The following is a 24,726-nucleotide window of genomic DNA, read 5'->3' as shown; positions in this document are numbered from 1 at the left end:
TTCTAACCTGAGTGTTTTCCCAAAAGGATTATTTCACTACCTTAGTTTCCCTCTTGGTTAAATTAGGATGATGTTCTTCTCTTCATAGGATTAGGTGAGGATTAGCTAGTGTTTACTGGTGACTTGCAGATAAAAGCAGTAGTTTGTTTATAAGTATATGTGCATGGGCTTGATGCAAGGCTGTGCTCAACTCTGCCTCTGAAAAACACCTGCTTTAGGATACTGCGACAAAATCAGTGCTTCTTGCAGTTTGGAAAAGTTTTGCAATATTCTTTTTTTTTAATTATCTTTTTTTACTTTTATTATTGTATTATTGTAATACATAGTATTTGCATGGTCATGCTAGAAATTCCAATAGCATTTCTAGCTCAAGAGCTATAAGAACTGTATAAAAGGGGAAATGTAATGCCATCCTTCAAGAGTTACCTTGCTAGACAGATGGAGTACTCACTGTCTGCTGTTACCTTTTCATACCAAGTGTCCCTGATTTACAAATTAAAGTATCAGGAACCAGAAATTCACAGTGCTTTTTCTGCTGCTTGTATCAATTCTGAAAATAAAGGCTTTGCAGCAGCTGGAATCAGCTAACAGGCTTGTTGAAAATACATCTTGTTCTTCCATGGTGATATTGGCTCTGTGGGGCTTTCTTAGTAACATGAGCAGATATGACTCAGAAGACAGAGGGAGAACAACTATGTTGTGTAGGAAGTTAAAAAATATTTTTTACCATTTTTTTGGCCAACATCACAGCCAAGCTGCACTGCCTGTATTTCAATTTTTTTAAACTCTTCTTGACAGCTTTTGGAACTTGAGCTGGTATCCTGAATTGATCTTAGACAATCAGCTTGAAATCCAAGAGAGATCAAAACAGATGTTTTCAACAGCCAGTTCTTTATTTCAGAAGGGTTGTGCTACTGAAGAGCTGCAAGGATTAAATGTGTGTGTAGAATACAAGCAGGAGCATGTCCACAGAGCAGCTTGTAGCCCATGAACAATAAAGAGGGGCACAAAACATGACATTTGAAATGATGAAATTTATCATCTTTGTAGCACCAAGGTGCAGGCTGCTAATGCAGATTTATTTGTGTTACCTTAGACAAGATTAGATGGGATATTGCCTGCATTTATTATTTTAATTTGTCCAGATTTGGCTTTTTTTTTGTTTATTTTTCTTCCATGGGGACATGTACATATGGGCTCTAAGCTGGAGGAAAACGTTGTTTACAGAGTACAATACAGCACTTAAAATGTGCAGATGAAAGATCACACCTTCTTGAAACTGTGATAGTTACCCATTGTTACTTCTCATTATAGGTCCGGACCTTGCCCTCAGATCTGCTCCTTTGCCCTTGTTCCCTGCTTCTGTTGCTCTTGAGGGTTCCCTTCATCTGCTCCTCCACCCTCATAATTTCATTTATTCCCCTTAGAGAAAGTTTCCTAATCCTTGGCTGCAAACCCCTTCTTTCTTTGAAGCCCTTTAAGTAACCAGCTCCTTCCAGAAAACATTCCTATGCTAATTTTGTTGAGAAATTTTTGTTCATGTCATCTTCTTTTGAACTTTTATTGCTTTTCTTTCAAGCTCTTTATGGAAGGAGTGAGTTGCTCTGTGCTTGCAAAAGGCACTTTCTGTAGTCCCCAGGCAATGAATAGCCAGACCGTGTCCTCAGGCAGCCACATCTCCATCCACCTTTCAGAGCACTGATAATTTACTCTCATTTCTGTTGTTTTGGACCCACTGGTTTAGTCATTTTTCTACATAATGTGTTAGTATATATCACAAAAGTTAACAGTTATGATTGCATGGGCTAATACAGAAGTAATTGTGAATGTATAAAGGAAAAATTAGAACAAAATCATTAAGGTTGTAGAAGACTACTTAAATCATCTAGACCAACTTAGCCTATCACCACTGTGTCCACTACCCACATCCCTCAGTGCTACATACTGTGTTTTCGTTTACAAACTTAAAGTAGTGTGGTTTAGTGAAAGGATCAGATTGAAAGTCTGTGAATTTAAGGCATTCGGTCTTCTTGCTACAAAAACTATTCATGGGATTTCCCACCAACTTCATCAGGAGCAGGAGTTGATCCAAAACCACTTGCACCAAGAGCAGGCAGTTTTATTTACCATCAGCAGGAACAGCATCTTACTGTGTGCATTCTGGTAGTATTTGGTGTTCTGATGTCCGGTTTGAATCCTTTGATCCTATGATCTGGGAACATAAAGCAGATATAGTTGCTATTTAGATAGGATGTTTGTTCAGTGCTGGTGCGAACTGCTGCTTTTCTGCAGGCTGCAAAACAGAAACGTTGTCCTTGTGAGAAGCTCTGCAGAATTAGCAGAGTCTGACAGCTGGGGAATCCTATTCTCTTGCTGTGCCCCATTCCCTTCTCCTCCTTGCTACGCTCACTTCTGTTTCTGCTTCCAAAGATGAAAATCTTACCCCTATGATGTCTTGTGGGTATTTCCATCTTAGGTAAACAACATTTTTGGTAGGCTCTGTTGATTGTGTCAGGTTGTATTCTAGTCATTTTCCCAGGAAAAAAAAAAAAAAAAAAAAAAACAGCAACAAGTCATATACAATTTTTCCAAAATGCTTTCCAATTCGTGTTACTAATGCTGTTTAGAGTTGTTGAAGTATTCAAATAATATTTTAGAAAAACAATTTTTTTGCACTGCTCTACTGCTTCAAGCAGTTTTGCTTTAGGAAATTGTCCCTATAACCTGGATCCTTGTGTCATTAGCACTGTATGGTTTTCTCTGCCATCCTCCTCCTGAGATGATGAGCAGGGCTGCCCGAAAGCTACTGTCTCTGCCTCTGCCAGCAGCCTGAACACAGCAGTGCGTTATATGATTTTGCACAATGCCCCACTAATGCCCTCGTCAGCAGCTTCTGAAGGAAGAGCTGCACTGGAAAATACAATAGCGGTCCTCTGCCAGCCATAGGGAGTGCATGGACCGGAGCTGAATTTGGAAAGCTAAAGCTTATTTCATGCAAGATTATTAGAATTATTTGGATTTCAAAGCGTGTGCTCATACACATGCATATATTGAGGGCCAGCCTTTCCACATGACTCTGCTGGATCTGAGTGCAGTTGTTATTTATAGACAGCAGGAGCAGTGATGGCATTATCTTGTAGCACTTTGGTCCTGAAATTACAGCACTTCTGTGTGGGGAGAGGGGACTGGGTGCCCTTCATGGGAATTTAGACGGTCTGCTCACACATAAATGTCTCTGTGATGAGATGCTCACAAATAACCCTTTCCCTCTTCCTCATTTTTTGCATTTTCAAACAGAGAAAAGAAAGGTACTGAAAGATCAGTGTGGTTGTGATTTTCACTGCCTTCTTTCCTGAGTGTGTGGAGGAAGCAACTATCTGTGTTCGTGTTTTCATCTGTTCCATAGGTAACCCATTTCTATTCATGTAAAAACATAAACACTCCCCTAAGGACAAAGAAATAGCAATTTCTAATCTGTTCATATGAAGGTTCTAAACAAATGCAGCCTCCTGTTGCAAGCCACTGTGCCTGCAGCGCTGCTAGCATGACTGGGGCATGCAGGAGCACAGCAAAGCTGCAGCCCCTAGCCATACAGGTGTAGAGCAGCCACCTGCCCCTGGCTCTGCACAGAACCCGAGTTCTGCAGGGCCAAGGCAGCTGGAAAAACCAGCATAAAGTGAAGCAAGGATGGTCTGGAGGAAAAAAAAAAAAAAAAAGAAAAGAAAAAGAAAAAAAAAAAAGTCCACTGATCTCCCTGGTCAGGTTCACAGCGTGATCATGCAGACAGATGCTCCAGCACAGCTGGGTGCGTGCCAGCACGGCAGGGCATGGCACATGGTGAGGATTGGTACCTGCAGGAAGAACTGCTGCTGCTAAGCACTTTATGTCTTGAAAATATGATCAAAATAATCTGAAGATCAGGGTAGCTTTATTTAGGTCTTGAATCCTATTTTTTATTTTATGCCAACTTTGGTTCTCTGTGTGGCTCTAATTGTAATGGAACATCAATGAGTTTTCCTTTATTGGTAATAAAATAAATGTGGTGCATGTTGTATCTTAAAGGAAATCAGAATGCCTTAATGAGAGCTTCCATTGCTCAGTCTGCTCCTTTAATACAACTGTATTTGAGTTGAGAAACAGAAGGAATGAATTTAGCAAGTGATATTGCGTATTTTAAATTGTACTGCTGTTGCAGTATCAGTGATAATCCAAGACTCTAAGTAATGCAAGATTTGTAGGGAGAGGCAATATCTGTTGTTTGACCAAATAAAGCAGCCAGAAGAAACAAACTTTCAGGGTGCACAACTCTTCTTTTGCTCCAGATAGTAACCAGGATCCCAGTGCTGCTTGGAACAATTTAACTTCGGTGTGTTAATTAAACGTTAATTCATTAGGCAATTCTCAAAGGAAGGTGATGAGTAGCAGAGGAGAAGAGCAGGTTGCTAGCAAAGGGAAAGTGGCAGGCTGAGTGGGGTTGGTGGGACACAGAGAGAAAAACAGAAGTGGTAATGCTTTTAGAAAACCAAAGCATTAGTTAGGGAGTGAGGTGGGAAACATTGCCTGTTTGAACCTGCAGTACTTGCATGCATTGTTCTGCTCTGTGCTGTTAGAACAGAAATAATTAAGTTGAAAAATCTTGTCGGCTGAGTTTCTTTTTGTTTATATCCTTAACTGTTTCCACATTCAGCGCAGGCAGATTGTTCTATATGTAGTTGCAATTTTTTTTTTTTTTCCCAAAAGGAAAACAAGAGGATATGCCCAGAGTGCTTTCAGCTTATTTCTGCTTAAACACAGAAGTTTGGATAATGCAAAAAATGGTTCTGCCACCCCCAACTTTGCAACTAACTTTTTTTTTTTTTTTTTTTTTTTTGCTGTAACGCTTGAAGAGTGGTTGGCAAAGACTGTATTAAGCTAATCAGAGAAAAGCAAAGAGTCCTGAGGACACCTGATAAAACATTCTTTTCTCATTAAAAAAAAAGAATTAAAATGATGTAAAATAAATGTTAGGAGCGAAACTGCAAAACCAAGAAGCAAAACTTCCTAAAATAGCATTTGGTCCTTCTCTGAAGTTCTGGCTGTGCAATGTTGACTTTGGAAACATGTTTCTGCTATAAATTTTGGTTGTGTGGTTTTTTGTGGGGTTTTTTTTTTTTTTTTCCTCCTTGAAAGCCTCTCCAGATGTTCTGCAGTGTTGTCTGCAAATGTTCCATGGCAGGCATGAGAATGCCAGCACAGAGCAGGAGTCTCTTGATGCGGCAGTGGTGATTTTTCCTTCCTGCAAAGGGAAGGTGTGTGATCTGCTCTGCTCTGGGCCTCGTTCAGCCACAGACAGTGTGACCTTCAGCACAGCACCTGTACTCAGACTAAAACTTCTTCTTCAAAACTTAGCCAGCAAGCCATGGATCTGGATAGCTACTTCAGTAGCCTCTGCAGGAGCTCCCCACTCTGTTACCATAACGTTAAGTATTTTTTAATTTTCTTGCATTTTGGAGTAGTAATAAGTACAAGGCAGACATGAAGTCTTTTCAGATGCAAGCTCTTTGAAATTCCTGTGCTCACAATCACAGATTCATTAGACTATAGAAGTCTTAAAAAGTCATCAGTGCCATTCTCTGTCGGCTAAAGAACCCCCAGTGCCATCCTCACTGCTTCTTATTCTGACCTGTTCTCAGCAAGTCATGGAGGTTCCTCAGCTCACTGTTTTCTCATGAGGAGAGTGGTCCTGGTACATAACCAGTGTCTTTGCTATGTCTTCACAGTTTATTATTTTCTGGCTTTTATGCTACTGATATAGATACTGGGGTATTACTTTTTAAAATGGAATACTGCTCTCAATCTTCCGTCTTCTAAAATAGCTAAATAAATAAACCCACTCCATGCAGTCTTTTCTTCATGGTTAATTGAATAGCTTCTTCCTACTCATTCTCTGCCCGTTCAGTGGGTGTATAATGTTGTTGAGGAGAGAGAAACAGCTGGGCACTTCTTGAACTGCGCATCCACTCATGCAACTGAGTTCCTTCACTCTATTGTGAAGATACGTAGTGTCATGCTTTGTATTTGTCTCTGTTGAACACTATTTCAGACTACTTCTCCAACCTGTCAAGATCATTTTAACTTTAAACTTCTGAAGTAAACCAATGTTTCTTTGCTGCTTGTGCCATCTGAAGTTGACCAGAACATGTTCTTTCCCTTTATCCATGGATCCTTTTTTCCATCATGGATATCTGTAAATGACGCACTCAGTAATTTTAGTCCCTGAACAGAGTTCTGCAGAAACCTATCTGATTATGCGTGGGTTTATTACTGCCATTGGCTTGATATTTCTGTAAGTTTAAGTTTCCAGCCATTTTCTATTGTGTTAAGCTAGACCTTATTTCCTCTGTCTGTTTGCAAAAAAGTCACGTAGAGAAGTGCTGAAGCCTCAGTAACATCAAAATAATATTCACTCTGCACTCAAGATCCTTTGTTTGCTAATAAAAAGAAAGTATAGAAGTGTGATGTGATTTGTTTCTGAGCAATCTATTTCATTTTTTACTCATTTTTCACTTTTCTCTTAGTTGTTTTGAATCATTTTGCTTTTTTTCCCTAATAAGATACTGGATCTTTAATTTTGCAGTTCTTCCTTCTGCTTTTTTTTTTTTTTTTTTTTTAAGATAATCACTAGATTTTGCCTTTTCCAGTCTTTTCATCATTGTACTGACTGTGCATGGATTCCCTGTATTGAATCTCTGGTCAAATGCTTCTGGTGTTTTTTGTAGCACTTTTTATTGTTAGGCCTGCTGTTAGATAGCTTAGAAGTTGTTTACAGTAGCGATCAGAGAGCTCAAAATGGTTTAAGGGGAAGTGAGCTTCTCACCTATGGGTCACCAGTTTGAATCTACCCAAAGATGGGCTGCCATGAGTCATTTCCATTTTTCAGATACTTGTGTTATGTGTGAAATCTGTTGACGACTGAAACTGGCATTACACAATAAAAGCACACAGCAGTAATGAAAGACACTGTTGTTTGAAATCGAGGCAGTGAAACTAACAATTGGATGAGTAAGAAAACGAACAGTCTAGTGCTATTTGAGTGCATTTCTTTTGGAAAGTCAAATTCAGGAGCTCACAATTCACATGCTGGTGGCCTTTCACTGGCTTTGTCTTCTCTTTATAATAGTTCGTGCTTTCAGATGTAGCAACACGGGTACTGCTAAATCTAAATGAGATGCTTATGTATTTTATCTGGATCCATGCAGTGTGTTTAGTGCTTGCCAAATTGAGCCGTTGTGCTATGTTTTGTAATGTATTACTTCAAAGTTAATGTAGTGAATCTGGTAAAATGCTCTGCCAAGTTTTGGCAAGTATAGAAGGAAATTGGGAAATCCCAGTTCCACTGAAGTCATGGGATAAGGATAGCAGTATTCAAATCTGTGTCTCCAACATGTCCTCTTCCAATTGGCAAGAGCTTTTGGGAAGGCCTGTATATATGTGTGTGTGTGTGTGTGTTGTGTGTCTAAGTCTGAAGAGGTATTTATGAATAACTGAAAGTATGCCAAGGCAAACTGGACCCATATTCCAGACAAGACTATTACGTTGTGTTATTCCCTTACAGCAGCCTTGAGAGCTCATGCTTGATAATGCTCAGGTTTTATTAGGGTTTTATTCAATAATGCCTATGTTAGTTAACTCGATAGTCCATCTATTTTAATTAGGCATCCCCCATGTTAACTGTTGTGCTACAAACCTTCATCATGTTTGTTTTTTCATTCATAACAACATATAACTACATTATAGATCGATCCCACCAGGGCAAAGCTGGCTATTTCTGCAGGACACAAATGTGGCTTTGGTAATGAAGGAAACATTGGTGATAAAGGATATGACTTTATATTGGTGGTGAAAGCCAGTATCCTACCCTGTTCTGCAGCACTGAATGATTGCTGTTGACTCTGTGTTAATGTTGGGCTTAACAGGGCAGCTCATGCCTCCCCACACCACAGTGCCTGCCTACTCTGCGGGGGAATTCATTTCTACATAGTTCCCTGTGCCCTTTTTACAGAATGTGTCCATTCAAAGGTGCTACTAAAGTCGCAGATCTCCTCACTGCTCTGCTCAACACAGTTCTGTGTTGGTATTGTTCAACTTCAGATCAAATCAGTCTCTTTAATCCAGTCTACTTACCACGACTATTCCAGCTGATTCTGCCTGATGGAGAGCATCGAGCACAGCCCCCAGCTGCTCCAGGAAGGTAGGCAGCAGGGCATGAGCCCCCTGGGATGGGGCAGGAGCAGAATGGGGAGCAGACCTGGTGCTGTGCTGCAGGTGGTGCTGGCAGCCAGGCCTGTGAGAGGTGGGTGCCTGGCTCCTGCTGTACAGCCACAGGCAGGCTGAGCTACCAGGCTGCTGAAAAATTGACACTTCTGCTTTGTAATTGGGTTGTATGCATTTCTTTTGTGCTCTTGGCATTGGGGCGGATACAGAGTAGAAGGCTGTGTAATGACAGGGGTAGGGCTTGTCTGTCAGTGGCTCAGGACGTGCAGGGGTACTCGGCATTGCTGAGAGAACACCCATGCTCCGAGCTGCTTTTAATCGCTAATTACATCCTCTCTCCTCCATGGCCTTGCTTTCCTGCCCTGTCTGACTCAGAGAGGTTAGTCAGCCATTGCCAGGCTCTGCTGACGTGCCTCAGGAGGAGAGCTGCAGGAAAAGCAGCCCTGGCAGCAGCTGGGAATGAGCAGTTTCTCCTCTGTCTCTCCATTTCCCAGCTCCTTACAAGTTAAAATGGCTTTTAGAACAAGAGAAAAAGAGATAGTTTTCTGTTTCCCAAAACTCTGGACAAAGATTCTGTCCTTTTAAGGCAAATGGAGTTATTTCTGTAATGATACTGCACTTTGAGCGTTAACTAGTTAACATATTTTATATTTGTTTTCCAAACACTGTGCATTCTGCATTATCCTGTGTGAAAAGAATGATATTCTTAAATAACCAAGATGATAGTTATTTTCACTCCTTTCCTTCTTTTCTTGTCACCATTTCCCTTCCTGCCCCATCACATTATTTCACAGGATGATTTATAAACACTGTATTCAGATTGTGGTTTATGCAGCGAAGGATATAAAGCCATCAGTAACTCTGTATTCCCTTTACAGAGAATTCTCCATACAAAACATATAAATCTGGTCCTACAAACAATATAAAATTAAGGGATAGAATCTGGGGGGAAAGATTTAAAAAAAACTGGATTTTCTTACAGATGCTGTAGAAATGTTTCAGCCAAATGCATTTCATTCTGAAATACAGCAGCAAGCCAGAGAGATGGTGAGAGATAGTTCTCCAAATCAGACTCATCCTTTTTTTCCTAATATTTTCATTGCAGTGAGTAAGAAATACGGGTCTGCCAGCCTCCTATTGAACTATCTGCTGCAGCTTAACTGCAGCAAGAAAACGGTAATCCTATTGTGCTCCTCCAGCAGTCTCCTGGGAAGCAGAAGGCATTGAAATTACTGAGCTGTTGTCCTATCCCCTCCTCACCTGTCTTTGTAGCTGTAAATATAGTGTCTGCCTGTAAATAACAGTTTGCTGCATCTTTAAGCACATTCCCTAACAAGAGGCAGTGATTTACTGAGGTGATAAGCTGTAACTAATACTAGGGTATCATAATAGGTAAATAGATTAACACCATGCTTCTCTGTATTTTGCTTTCTAGGGAGCCCACTGGCTCATTCGCTCCTAGATGCTTACTGCAGCACTTTGCGATGCGCTGAGTTAAATCAGTCAGCTACAGGATTGTAGCTATCGATGGTGCTGTGTATACAGCTAATGAAATGCATTAGGGAATCTATCGGGTAGCATTGATTGCTTAGCCTATTTGCCTTTCCTTTTCTGTTCCCCTACCCAAAAAGGATTATAATGGACTATACCCAATATTCAATGCCAGGACTATAAACTACTCTTCAAGACACGCCATCATCATTCATCATGTAATTGTTGCTTTGTGAATGCAAATACACTGGCAGCCTTTGTCACTGAAAAGTAAGGAAACATGCAGGCAGCCTGGGTGGGAGGCATGGTTTCCCTCCCCTCCAAAGCCTGGCTGATGGGAGCACCTCATCAAGTGTGTGCTGGAAAGGTCTGCTTTGTCTCCAAGTGACAGGTCTTCGGCTCCAAAGGGCCTTAGCAAAAGACGACCAATGTTGGGCGGTGTTGCCAGCCCGAATAATGGTGCTGCACATCTTGTGATATTTGGCACATTCCTAAGTACCTGGCTCCTGGAGGCAGGGGATTAAATAACGATTGCTTCCTTTCTCTTTGAAGAAAAGCTTAGCTCTGCGATTGCAAAGAAATGCTTGAAATGTCACTCAAGTCGAAGTGAAAAAGATCTTCTGCCTTCCACCATTCTCCGTCCCCAGGCTCTCAGCACACACATCGCAGTGTTACTCTTGTGATTTTTCAGTGAAAGCACTAAGAAGTACCGAAGGCACCCAGAAGGCCGCAGCGTGGCCGGCTGTGGGATGTGGGGTATTGTCAGTGTGGTGGGGAGAGCTCAGCCTACACTGCATGGAGGCACTAGCACCTCCCTTCTCTGGAGACAGGCAAAATGGGCTGACTGTGGGGAGCTGGATGCTTCAGAACCGTTTCTTAAATTCTTTTTCTTGCTTCCTTCAGAAACCTTGTTGGCTAGTTGAGATTGGAATCTCTCTCATTTTTAAATCTCTGTTTTTCTCCATTTCACAAGTGCAAAACCAGAGGCTGCTCATTTCTGCGTTGGTTCCCTAACAGTCGTTCCTAGCAAATCGGTATTGATTTACTCCTATGAAAATGCATCAACGTTTGAAGTAAAATGCAATCCCATTAAGAATGATACAGGTTTTCCAAATGGAGAAAAGTAGGTCAAATATTGCACCAATCAGCTCAGAGCATGTCCCTTTAAGCAAAATAAATGTGTGAATACACTTAAACTGTCAGCACGTCATTTGATTGCCATTATTATGCATCTTTTGGCATGAGCTGGCAAAGCCCTCTGCGGCTGCACGTTGGCTGAAAATGTCAGTTCTGGGGAATTAACCAGGCTGTGTTCTGCATTTGTTTGTGTGCAGGGGAGCAAGGGGGTGCATGCTTAAAGGATTTTTGTTTCCTCCTTGCAACAGTTGACTTCAACTTAGGCAGGAGAGCTGGGTTATTATATGCAAGGGACATTGTAGCAGTGCAGCACAGAAACACGATTTAAATCTGATCATTAAAGTGCCGCAGTGAGAGGCTGTGAGAGACGGTGTGGATGGTCCATCTGCAAAATCTGTGCTCCTGTTGCAAGAAGGAGGGGCGGAGGGGGGAGAAAAAGCAGCTGCTTGGCTGTGCTGTGAGAGGGAGAGACTGACTGTTGGCACCATCTGTAGCTGTCCTTTGTGCTTGCTGCTTTATCTGTTCATTATAGTACGATACTGAATTTCTCGTGCTTTGAGTGTAAATGAGTTGAGATGTGCCCAATACTGTCAGCATAAAAAGCAGTAACTAAGTACACTAAAGATGAATAGTGTAATCTGTAAATTCATTTTGAGTTTGTTTCATCTGACTTGAATAGCAGAGGAAGTAATGTTCTCCAGAAGGCAACTGTACCAGATGTGAGGTGCACACTCCCCCTACACACCGAGGACAGAGCAGCTAAAGGCAGGGCAGGGAGGGCAGCAGGCCCCTGTCTGGCTGGGGCAGTGTGGTCCTGGTAGACTGGGAGCTCTGGGCAGGGTCTGCTTTCATTGCTGCACAAACACCAATGTCAGGAGGAGAGTGATTATCCTGCGTGGTACATGAGTCGAGATGTCCCCAGGGAGAAAGGTTAAACCTCTCAGTAATGAGTGCTGTGATAGGGATGAGTAAATGTGTTATGTTCTATACCTGCAGTCTCCTAGTTTCTGAAAACAGGAGTCCTCTCCAGATAACTTGTAGAATGTAACTGTCTGGCTTATCTTGAGGGCTTCTTTGTTCTTTGACAGTTCACATTTCACCTTTATAAATGTGTGTGTTAGATATTAGTAATAATAATAACTCATTAAGATCTTCCCTTATCTCCACCTCACCCAAGCAGTGCTATCTCTCTGGCATATTCCTTTTCCAAGGGTTATTCTGCTTTTTTTCCAAAGCAGGTATAGCTTTTGTTTGCAGATTCATGTCCTCAGCCCTATTAGGTTGCTTCTTTTTATCTTATTTGTCAAGTGCCTACGTGTACAGAAGAAGCAATGCCCTGCTTGCATCAAAGCTGCATGTAAGATGGGCGATTTCCATTTGATACTGCAGTAATTACACTCGGCGTGGTGATGCTCAGCATCCCCTGTTGCTCCGACATGGCTGCACTGCTGTGCAGCAGCATGGTGCTTGCCTGCAATGCTCCAGTGGCCGTGGTGTGGGTAGCAGCTGTACCAGGCTGTGGCCGTGTTACTGGGCAGCTGGAAAAGGGGAGCATGTTAGTAGTGGTAGGGCAGGGATGAAAGGTGAGTGTAATGTGATCAGATGCTTGTTGACAGATTCCTTGGCTAATAGAGAAGCAGCTTAGGCTGACACTCATTGCTGGAACATTTCACACCGCTCGGGGGAACACTCTGGAGGCTGCATGCAAGGCTAACCATTTCAGAGTGGCTGTATTTGGTTACATAAAGGAGCGGTGTCCCCCTCCTGTCAAAGCAGAGCTCTAAAATGCCTCCCTGAACACCACTGCTGACTTTCCATTTGATAAATGCAAGGAATTTACTGCATCGCCTTTGTCCAAATGTGTGATTAATTCACAGGAGTAGTCTGGCTTAAAATATTTTTCTTGTGTGGCCATTAAGCTTGAGAAATTCCAGTTGTTTTGCCGACTGAAAAATCATATTTGTGGGTGTTCTTGGCAAAACAAGTTCTTTTTTCCCCCTGCAAATATGACTTCACAATCAGTCCCTTTGGAATTTGCTCTATTAAATGTTGGTTAACAGGACCTCTGCAACAAAAAGGTGGGGTTCTGTTACTGGGCTAGAGGATATCCATTAGAAAAAGATAAGAATTGAAACTAAAAGCCTCAATTTTGGAGAATTCTGCTCTTGCTCTTTTATAGTGGCAAGCCTGAAGTTACATGTAGAGCTCTCCTGCTTAAAGCTGCTATGGCACTTTGCTTTTTAAGCAGCCTCCTGGTTCTCACCTGCCAGCACAATCTGTTGATTTGTTCCATTCATACCACCTTAGGAAAGCACTTAGTTTAAAAAAATATACAAGCACTAAGCATGTTATTGTGATGAGGTTTATGCAAAGCACACTTTAAAGGATGAAAATCCCCAAGCATTTCCACTTGGAAATGCTTCTCCAGCTGCAGAACAGAGTTCAGTTCACGTGCATCTCATTGGTGGGGCCCTTTGCCATGCTGTACCCTGGGAATGTCTTGCCCAACGGAGCCACTCCTGCTGCTGGCACCATGGCTGCTCTGTGGTTCAGCCATTCCACTGGTCTCATCACAGCCAGACCCAACTCACAGTCACTTTCTCAGGCTCTGGTTACTCCGAAGTACATGGGTTTTGTAACAGGGGCTGGTCTTCTCTGTCTGTGGGTGCTTAAGGAAAAGGCCACATTTTCAGAGATAATGAACCCTTTCATGTCTTCTGAGGGAGCTGTAAGCTTTTAGTCTTTCTAGGAAATATCTGCCTGTCATCATTCATAAGCATGATGTTCCTGTAAGCACTGAAGCACCCTCACCAGAAGATTAGTCACATAATGGAGATAAGCATTTAGGGGTTATGCTGGTTCAAATACAGATGGAAGTGCCTAACTTCTGTATACCTACCTGCATTAGTGCGGCTCTATTCTCTTGTTTATCTATTCAGGACTGGTAGCTAATGGCAGTTTTGGAAATGAATTCCAGCGCATGAGTTCCTCTTCATGCCTCTCCAATTAAACTTTAGCACAAAAATAGCCAAACAGAAAGATCTTGTTATCCACTGCTCACCTCTGTGAATGATATCTTCTGCGTGTTTTTGTTAGGTTTCTATTAGTGTGAAATGAATTCTTCAGTGCCTTTTTTCACCCACAACAGCTACCCCATGTCCTTGTGCTTCATCCATTTATCTCTTTGCTGCTCAGCTCAGACAAATTCTCTCGTGCCTCCTGGGCTGTGCAGACTGTTCGTAACTTGTGTAAAAACATTATAATGATAGTGTAGTGCAATTACAGACTCAATTTGATAGGATAATAATGTGAGTGGTGGTTCGTGGACGAACTTTTCACTCCTGGGGCTTGTCTGTTCAGTTTGTGGCTCTTGTTATAGCAGCTTGCATCTGCACTCAGCTGTACCAGTTATTCTGATGTGCACTTACTGTCATTTTGTTCTGATTGCACAGCGCTGCTCTCGTCGTGGTGTGAGGAGCTGGGACGGCTCTTGCTGCTTCGCCACCAGAAAAGCCGGCAGAACGATCCTCCAGGGAAGCTCCCCATGCAACCCCCCATGAACTCTATGAGCTCCATGAAACCCACCCTCTCTCATAGGTGAGTCTCAGCCCAGCCTGTAGGAGTGCAGTTGTGTAAGATAACCTGTTTGTTAACTGAAATGCTCATTACTGTTGACAGAGGTGACTACAGTTTTGTGTTGTGAACAGCATTAGAGACATCAGGGGATGTATAATGACAGCATGTACTAAATAAATGCAGCTTTTGTTTTTGCCATTACCCAGTGCATAGAGAAATGATGCTTCCATCTTGAAATCTGTGCTCAGGTCAAGTGGGCTCACTTTGAAACTTGAAGTCGTGCCCAAAGGATAAACTTGCACAACATATCTCTCACCAAGCACTTTCCTACTATTTATTTAAATAGAGTTGGCTTTTCTTGAGGTTGAAAACATTTCACCGATGTTCCATTTTGTACATTGCATTAGAAATGTCATGCTAAATTGAAGCAATTGTGTAGTGAGAGCACCCAGAGGTATGAGAATGTCTTGTACCACCTCAAATCAGGTGAAGATCACAAAGTACTTGATATAGAGAAAATGTGAGCACTAAATGAAGCTAGAAGAGACTAAAGGTGTGAGCCTTTGATTACCAATTTATACAGAAAAACAGAATTTGTACTTCTTGCCTGTGGAGCCTGAGTCAAGGCAAAAGCTGAAAAGTAAATCTACGCAGGGTTAAACACTCATTTCATGCTTTATGTTTCTGTGAGGTTTTTTCAAGGCTTATTTTCCCATAGCGTCACATTAAAGAAATCACAATAGTATAAATTGTTTTTTGTGCAGGGCACTATTGTTAGTAAGGAATTATAACAGTGTAGATGAGGCTAGATTCCTCATATCCATATACTGCAGAAACATAACATGTCTCGAACTTCCATGGTAGAATAGAACTTAGGGGTTTGATTCATCTTCATAGCAGTGTATTTGCATAGCAGAATTTGTCTGTTATGCAGGAAGGAAACCACTTTTTTCTGCCCCTCTATGTTGTACTTATGGAAGAACTGTGGGACCTCTATGCCTTTTATTTTAAACATAATACAATATCACTGAGTTTTTGGAGCGCCTGGATGGCCTCTTTTTTCAGTTGATTGCATAATAATGAACGGTACACATAGAATCATAGAATGGCTTGGGTTGGAAGGGACCTTAAAGCCCATCTAGTTCCAGCCTCTGGCTGTGGGCAGAGTTGCCCACCCACCAGACCAGGTGCCCAAGGTGCCATCCAACCTGACCTTGAGCATCTTCGGGGATGAGGCACCTACAGCTTCTCTGAGCAGCTGTGCCAGGACCTCATCATCCTCTGAGTGAAAACTTTTTCCCTATTATCTAATCTAAATTTCTTCTCTTTTAGTTTAAAACTATTCCCACTTGGCCTGTCACCATCTGCCCATGTTAAAAGTTGGTCTCTCTCTTGATAATAAGCTCCCCTTAGGTACTGGAAGGCCACGGTGAGGTCTCCCTGAAGCTTTCTCTTATCCAGGCTGAACAAGCCCAGCTCCCTTAGCCTTTCTTCATAAGAGAAGTGCTCCAGCCCTCAGAGCATCTTCATGCCCATCCCCTTAACCTGCTCCAGGAGGTCCACATCTTCCTTGGGCTGGAGGCCCCAGGCCTGGATGCAGTAATTAAAAAAAAAAAAAAAAGAAAGAAAGAAAGAAAAAAAGAAAAAAAAAAAAACAACCAAACTATAATGAATAAAACAAAAAACCTAGGAAAATTTCTGTATTGAAACAACTTAGTTTTTGCACCTTGGGAAAAGCTTTGCAGAATTCAACATGAAATTTAGTAGTCATTCTGCACAGAAACATGTGATACAGTGTGTAAAGCGTATGCACATTCTTACACGTAGTTTTGTATTTTTCAGATTCCCAATTCTCATCTGATGATTTAGCCTGAGTTGCCCTTAAGTCTATAAAGCAAGGATGAAATCGCTGTCATACCTCACAGAGGCTGTGTAATACATAACTAGATAAGAAAGACACAATTATTTTTTCCTTCATGACAGTTCTACCCCAGAACTCTGTCACTTGAAATATTCTCTCCTGCTAAAACTTAAAGTGACATTTCTGGCAAGACCAACTTACCCAGTATTCTACCTGATAGTAGGACATCCTGTCCAGTATCAAGCAATCCCTGTAAGTTTCTCCTGAGTAATGCCCTTGAAATGTTTTACTAAAGAAGACACTGGGAATCAGTTCTAAATTATTGCTGTTTACCTATGAGATATCCCTCTAGAAAAATCAGTTCTGTGGCATAAGTTCTTATCTATAGCTGCTGCAGCATCTTAGGGATTTGAAATACTAGCCAGCCATGGAGCATCACTGCTTCATTGTGTACTCTCACCTGTAGTTTAGCCATAGCCATGACTGTGCAAAACATCTCAGGTGATACATTAGAACAAAATATCTTGTCACTCTCCAACTTCCTTTTCCAGCTGAAAATGTTTATTTTCCATGTGTGATGGGTTTACATGACAGTAATAAGGCATGGAGGAGGGAAGAAGTGAGTTTTCCCTTTGTTAAATAGAAGATGAAAAGCAGTTAAACATAATCCTAGCGATAAAGCTGTTGATGAGGCAAAATTTGTATTTGTGTTAGATTACATTTGGGTACGGAGCTTAGTATTAGAGTTAATTGCAATCTCTAATTCAACAGGTTTTTGTGTGAATCAAACAAATTAAAAAACAACATCACAAAAAGAAAACCAACAACCAAGCCTGTTTTGCATTCCCTACAAGTAATTAATGTAGTCAGCTACTTTAAGTTGTGAAGAAGAACTTGATATGAAATTAGAATAGCCAAGAGTGTATTCAGAAACCTTGCATATCTTAACAAAGGGAATATAGGATGGATGACGACTGCTTAACATCACCAGACAAAAAAGAAATTTCCCCTGTCATCAGACTACCGTTGAGTAGCCAGCACAAGGTTTTCTTTGCCATTACTTTAACAAATGACAGTTACTCAAAACTCTGGTCAGACTCTCAATTCCCATTGCACATGTTGCTACAGAAACACAGCTGTATAGTCTCTAAGTTGTAACAGGCCTCAGCTATTTTAAATAAATTCTGACTGAAGAACACATCAAAAGAGACTATATCTAAGGGTTTGTAGTTAAGTAACTGTGGGCACATATGTTGGAAAGAATTCAGGTCTGGTCTATTGTTGGGGGTAGCTTCTTATTTTGGGAAAGCAAATTGAGTTGTGAGAGAAAACTGAGGTAGACAGATCAAGGACTGTAGTGACAATATTATTGAGCAGAATGTTAGCCATGTAAAGATTTGCACACATGCAAAAAATGCTTTCAGAGTAGAGATTGCCTTGTGCTGATTTATTTTTAAAGTAAGGGGATCGAGTGGTAAATAACTATGCAAGTTGCATGTAGAACAAAAATTCAATGAAATACCAGCTTTGTAATGTCAGATGGTTGGTTCGACTGCAAAATCATGCGCTGTAGGTACAGAGTGAGCACTGGGTTCTCAAAAAAAAAAACAAACCCTCAGTTTCTGTTGGTTGTTTTTATGTCTGTGAGGTGTAATAATACTAAGCTCAAAATTGAATTTGAGATACATAGATTTTCTTTTTAGACTTTTTTTTTTTTTACTGATCTACATGGGTAAATTTGACTCAGGTACCGAAAGACCAGTATGAGACCTATCCGCCTCCTTAATCCTGTGTAATTTCTAATTTAAGCCCTACTTAAAGGATTTATGGGGGACTTAAGGAGAGTCTTTGGGCTGGCCTTTTACAGAGGAGTGAAATTTCATGCTTAGTGTAACTTCTTTGTGTTGTAGTTTTCCAGTCTGACATGTCTATAACAACAGACAAATACATCTCAAAGAGGCTGATTTATGCCTTTAAAGATGCTTTAAGATCTTTGGCAAATGCTACAATATAAGTATAAATTACCATCATAATAACACCTTGCTTTGCTTTGAAGAAGTCCCTACTTAACACTTTGCTGCATTATGTGGTGAATCTCAATAATCGTGGATCAAATTGAATCTTGGTTACAGCGGGCACCATTTTCATCCCCCTCAGTGAGATTTGCACCTGATCAGAACCATCAGTCTAAGGTGGTTCTGAGCCACGGAGGCACATGGGGATTGCTTGTTTCTTGGCTAGCTTGTGGTAAAGCTCCTGTTGTCAATGAACACCTGAGGATGTGCAGCTGTTCGTGGTAGCCTGGAATGTGGTCCTGAGTGTTCTTCAGGTTCCTGATGTCTTCTCTCTAGTTTCAAGTGTTGGTCTTCTGTATTCATTGGCAGCTGTGCAGCTGTCCTGCAGTTGGTGAGCAAATTACAGTGATGTCTGCATAGGGCAGTCAAGGTTGATGAGAATTATGAAGATAGAGTTATTTTTAACACAAGTGACTTAATGCCAGAGGTTTTGATAAAACTAAACAGTGGGTTGAATTAACTAGTAATTCAATATTACAGTACATACTTTATTTATTATCATTATTGTTTTATGTTCAGGCAATTCCCACAAATACATTGTATTGGTTAGAATTGCTTTACAAGGGTGCTTTATTTTAGTGTTAGTTTTGTCCCTTTATTTTCCACCTAAAGCTTAACTAACATCTGAACTTACATTGCTAGGAGCTTTTGGAAGAGATCGATGATCCTGTGTCTGAACTTCTACTGGGTGATTAGGACCATCCCTTACATGGTTTGTTAAGGATGAGGAACAAGCTGGCTGTAACACACTGGTACCAACATTGTCAACGTTTCTGCAGAGGTTGCTGCCTTTTCAATTTGGCCTTCATAGGCTGTTTTGGCTGATGGTAGTAGTTGCTTGTAGGATGTTCAGATGAAGGAAATTAAGTGAAAAGTCAGGTGCTGGGTATACAAGGCACTTGTTATGAAAACAAGTACGTTGTGCTTCTTCTATACATCAGGGCAGAGAGAAGGATCATAGAATCATTAGGGTTGAAAAAGAGCACTAAGATCTAGTCCAGCTGTCAACCCCTGCCACCCTGCCCACATCCCTCAGTGCCACCTCTCCACAGTTCTTCTCCACTATGGACAATGACTATACCACCCCCTGGTGAGATTCTTCCAGTGCATCTGAGAAGAAATTTTTCATAATATCCAACCTGAGATCACATGATTATTGCATATGGCTGTGGTGTGCAGGTACAATCTTTGTAAAATAATTTAAAAGTGTTAAGGTGAAAAATAAGATTGTTTCAAAGACTTTTCATTTTTTTATAATTATGAAATAAATGTAATTAGGGACTGAACAGATGGTAATGTAAGACAGTGTACTCTGTTAAACTCTGTATTTCCCAATTCTGGAAGAATGTTCTTTCTTTAGTCCTCTAGATCAAGATATGACAAAATCCAGCATCAGTAGAATATGAGGGAAAAAAATCAGAATCTAATAATGTTTCTGCAGATGTGGCATTACTTAAAGTAAAAAAAATATTGAAAACAGTGTTAAGTAAGGATCCTGATGCTCTGAGTATTGTAAAAAGAAGACCGTAATTGCTTGAAAATACTGTCCCAAGACTGTTTGCCCACCTTGTCCCCTGGGATCACTAACATTAAATTTAGTATATTCCTATTATGGGAAGAAACGAGAGTAAAACCTTGAAAGAGTACTGGAGCTAAAAGCAAGTTATTAGAGATCTCTAATTGAAAATTGAAAGTGTGTAACTATGAGCTGTTAATAATTAAACCTCCAATATTTTCACGTGAAAAATCTGCATTTCATTTTAGGTAAGCTAAGTTTGTGGTAAGTCGTTGTGGTAAAAGGAGAGATGGATGGGCAAGAGCTCTGAAAACAGTAAATGGGCAACTTAAATACTCTTCCAGTGTGCGTTCTTCACATGTTTGGCAAAAGGTAGAGGGCAAGGCTCATTTCTTATTGTGTATACAGCACTGTGAGGGGCATCTGTACTTACTAGGGTGCCAAAGTAAGTGCTATTGCTATAAGGATAATGCATAGCAATACAGCTACTATCATTTTGATACACTGGTATGTACATGTAAGTGTACTCTTTACATTTTTTCATCTAAGCTCTATGTATACTAGATAAAAAGTTTGGGGTTTATTTTGTGTTTTTGGCTTTTTTTTTTTTAATAAGTGTCAGCTGATAGTTTTAAAATCCCTCATAAAGACGAGGCAAGCACAATGTAAGGTGTATCTGCTGACTGAGGCAAAACCTGACCTTCCCAGGTTTTGGTCTGCCTTCAGTAGTTTTTAAAATATAGCTCTACCTCTGAAAAGACAGCTGAAGTCCTGGTGTTTGGGGCAGAGTGAACATCCAGTTCCTAAAAGTGTCTCCTTGATTGCAATTTACTGTTCGGTGAGAAGCATAGCTATCTCCTGCTCGTTGCAGGAGGGCTGCCTGCAGCAGCAGATGGTTTGTGCTGAGCCTGGGTGATTCTGCTCTCCTCGTGTGGAGTGAAGGTTCCCTCTGTCACTTGTTCTCTGCGAAACCAACTCATTTGTGATGGCATCGGAGTTACAAATCCTTCAGCAATGTCAACATCCTTAGTTTTTACCAATTTTGACTGCCAGCATGATAACCGTATGGTGACACTGAGAGCTCTACTTTGCCTAGCTCTTTGATACAACACATGGGGAGTCTTGTAACTGAAGGAGGAGTGCCTGTGACTATCAGAGCAGCCTGTGCCCTGCATGCAGCCTCGGGTCGGAGAAATACGTTCCTGCCATAAGTGATGTCAAATACGGCTTCTTTTTTATCTCCATGTTTTATGGGGGGGATAATTTGGCAGCATGAACACGTGTATTTTGTCTAAACCTGATGTTTTTCTTGATGCCTTTTCATTACATGTGCCTGTTATTCATTCTGATAGTTGAGAATGGGACCCTCCCCAGAATTTCTCCGTAGATGCATTACAAAAGGAGTGAATTATCGATATATTAACGTATTTTGTTTATTTCTACTGTTCCTGTACACTTGGCTTCTTAAGTCTCCGTAGTATCGCAAAGGAAGAAAAGGAAGAGTCTTTACTAATTGCATGAGGGAGATCTAATGGCTTTCCTAGAACAGGGTGGCTTAGAAATTCCTGCTGAAATCGCTGCCGGATTTTACATAGCGATAACAAAGACCTCTCATTGACACAGAGCACGACAACCTGTGCAGGCGAACCCGTGGAATTAATTAGATACCGACGATGCCTTTAATAGGAATCGGTCGTTTCTCCAAATGAGAAAGCTGTTGTGAGAACGAGGAATAGCACCTCAGCTAGGGGATCGTGCATCGTTACATCTCCTCGAGCTCAGAAGGCGGGGAAGGTACCACCGTCTGCTTATCCTCTCCTTTACCACTTACCTCAGCAGGGAGATGCGACAGTCCGTTCGCCGGTGTCATTGTGGCAGCCGCGGCATTCCCAGGCAACTTTGACGGGCGAATTACCGGAGCCGCCTCCTGACGCCTCCCCGCCCGGCCCTTTCCGTGCCCCCCCACGCCCCCCTCTCGCCGTGCCCAGCCCCGCTACCGGAGCCGCCGCGTGGCCCCGGGGCGCTCCGCCGCCCGTCCCTGCCCGCTTCGCTCCCTGCCCCGCCGCGCTGCCCGGCCGCCCTCCCGGCGCCGCGGCCCCGGCTCCCGCAGGCAGCCTGGCTGCCTCCTGTAAGTTGTGGCGGGGCTCTGCTGCCCCCCCCGCCTCTGCAGAAAGCGGCTTTTTCCTGTTCCCTGCGAGCGTAAATCAGCTTCATCTAAAATCTCGGAAGTGCAAGTCCATCACATCTCCCTCCTAGCCGCCCGCTACACCTGCGTGAGTCAGACCGCAGCTCCCGCTGCCCCGCTCCGGCGCAGGGCTGCTCGCGGTCCCCTCTCGGGCAAAAGCAGAAGTGGAATCTGCTCACGCGTTCGGCGGTTTCTTCCCCGGTTGTTGTAGCAGTCGCTGACCTCCAGGCACTATGAATAAACAGCAAAGCCGGGAACAAAAGGAGTCTTCTGGCTGCCATTATCTCACATTAACGTAGCGGACGCGCTGCGGTGTGAACAATGTGAGTCTCGTTCGCCGATAATCAGCGAGTACCCAGGCATTCGGATTACCACGGCAACGGGCAACGGTAGCCCGCTGGGTGGGTGTGTTTTTGTTGTAGGGGAGCAGCGGGAGCGGGAGGCCAGGCGCTGCGCAGGGCAGGGTGCTGCGGGCAGCGCTCGGGGCGCGTTCCGGCACACGTGCGTAGGTCGGGCACGGGCCGAGCGGGGCTGTGCCCCCAGGTGCAATAAAGGTTAAACCGCGTTTGCCGCGCTGAAAATGATCCTAAGATAATTTCAGCGTTTCGGGAAGGTAACAGGTGGCGTGTTAACGGCAGGGCTGTTGCCGGCGGACTGTGCGACCGGGATCCGGGCGGTAGTAGCGCGGTGCATGGGCTGCTGTGCAACATGGAGCCGGGGCGATGCTGCAGCCTGCTTTCCTTTGAGCAGAAGGATGCCATGGTCTCACGCTGCCGGGCGGTGACAGCCCCTACGGCTCCGAAGCTGAGGGTGTTGCAGAGCGTTTCTATCGCCTACCTGCACCGTGTGATCCACGCCGAGTGCTGAGCGGTGTGACCCGTGCCTCGGAGCGCACCCGCACGCGTGTACAGGGACATTGGTGAGGGCAGGAACGTGGCAGGGCTGTTTGCGAAGGGGTGCGGGTGCTCGCAGGTCCAGAAACACTCGGGTTAATCTCGTCGTTGGCCCGTTGTGTTTTCTGATTCCAGGGCTGGGTTTGGACGCACCAGCTCTTGGTGAGCACGTGGCTGCCTGCAGTGTCGGGCAGGCGTGTGGCCCCCTGCAGCCAGTGGGATGGGCAGGCAGAATTTGGTCCTGCGGGCCCCGCCGGCCTTGCAGGCCTATAAAGTAAAACTTGAAGGCTTTCTATTTCTAAAGATGTTTTCCATCATCTGCAAAGTGCTATGGCTGTATGGATGGCTGCATGAATGGCTCCTGCGAGAGATGCTGGTATCTAGCAGGGCAGCGGCAGATACCCAGCTGCAGGTGCTGTGAGCCTCCAGGCTGACAACTTGCTCTCTGCTTTCACCTACTGACTGCTTCACCTTTGTCTGCCCACTGAGCTCAGGGTCAGGACCTTTCTGTTTTTTTCAAGCAGTTCACCGGAAAGCAGTTACCCTTCGTTTTACAGAGAATGATGGGACCTCTAACCGCTTTCAGTCTTTCTCTTCAGTTCACATTGCTCATAGCCTAGTACAGGCAATGTTCAGTACTGAGACAACGCTTGAGGTAACTCCAGGCTCCAGCTCCAGGCTGCTCAGTGCTCTTGGAGCCAGGAGCTTTGCACAGGGTTGTGAAACGTACTCATCTGTTTGGAAGCAATGGACTTGAAAAGTTTTGTTGGGGTAATGTGGGGAGCTGGATGTTTTTCCGGAAGACCTCAATGCTTGGAGTCGCACCTTTAAGAAGTAGAGAGGAAGAAAGAATTTTGCAGAAGGTTCCAAAATGGCTCTTTTCATATTCACATTACGTCGTTGCACCCAGGGATTTGTATGGGCTCTGTCCATGGGCATTTGTTGAGTGAATTATACAATGGAGCCTTAATTTATGCCGCAAACTTCTTCAAGTAATACTATTAAACACAAAGAGGTGTTTGAGGAAGGCATGCAACCCATAGCTGTCATCAGTGGAAAGTAAATTTCTGCAGCCATCCAGAGCCACTGCTGGCATTCATGCTTGTTTTACGGTTCTCTTCTTACCTTTGTCTTTCATGTAATTACCTTAGGGCACCTATACACAGCACTGGCTTATAGTTTGCTTTGTGCTGAAAGGACGTTTGCACTCTTTGTTGCCTTTACAGTAAGTCTTCATGTTTCCTTGCTGACTTAGGCCATCTTTGCGTTCTTTCTATGCTGGTGTCTGCTTGCTCTGCTTCTTCCTCCTTATGAATGAGTTGTGTAGAATGGTTCCTACAACATGCGTAAAACAGCACAGAAAGTCAAATGATATCTTGTTTACTTTTTTTTTTTTTAATAAAATTGTTAATAATTATGCTTTCTGCTACCTACAAACTGAACTAAAAATAAAGTATTCTGATGTCAGAGAGCTTTGAGTGTTTCAGTTGAAATATTTCAGCCAAATACGTTAGCCATGTAAAGACAGTGCATATGTTTAAGTTGGTGAGGCATTTGTTTTGTTCCCCTGGGGAAGGAAAAAAAAAAAAAAAAAATGAGAAGTCAGTTGTTTCCTTCTAAATGTGTGGGTTCTCAAAAACAAAACAAATGCAGAATGTTTCTGATTGCCAGTAAGGAGAAACAAAATTCAGTTTTCAGGTGTCTTTTCTTCATAGAAGTGACAGTCAACTACAGAGTAA

General features: G+C 42.7%; 1 protein-coding gene across 9 annotated transcripts in view; it reads left to right on the top strand.

Moving 5' to 3' along the window:
• Nucleotides 1-24,726, top strand: part of ZMIZ1 (zinc finger MIZ-type containing 1) — a 325,056-nt gene that overhangs the window by 257,792 nt on the left and 42,538 nt on the right. For all 9 annotated transcript variants that reach the window (XM_085229551.1, XM_085229553.1, XM_085229554.1 and 6 more), the window contains one exon: nucleotides 14,334-14,478. In XM_085229551.1, the coding sequence (XP_085085677.1) occupies nucleotides 14,334-14,478 (145 nt within the window). The remainder of the gene's footprint in view (nucleotides 1-14,333; nucleotides 14,479-24,726) is intronic.

This window comes from Meleagris gallopavo, chromosome 8 (assembly GCF_905368555.1).
Source record: "Meleagris gallopavo chromosome 8, MGAL_WU_HG_1.1, whole genome shotgun sequence".
In the NCBI taxonomy this organism is placed as follows: Eukaryota; Metazoa; Chordata; class Aves; order Galliformes; family Phasianidae; genus Meleagris; species Meleagris gallopavo.
This window is presented reverse-complemented; position numbering and strand designations above follow the sequence as displayed.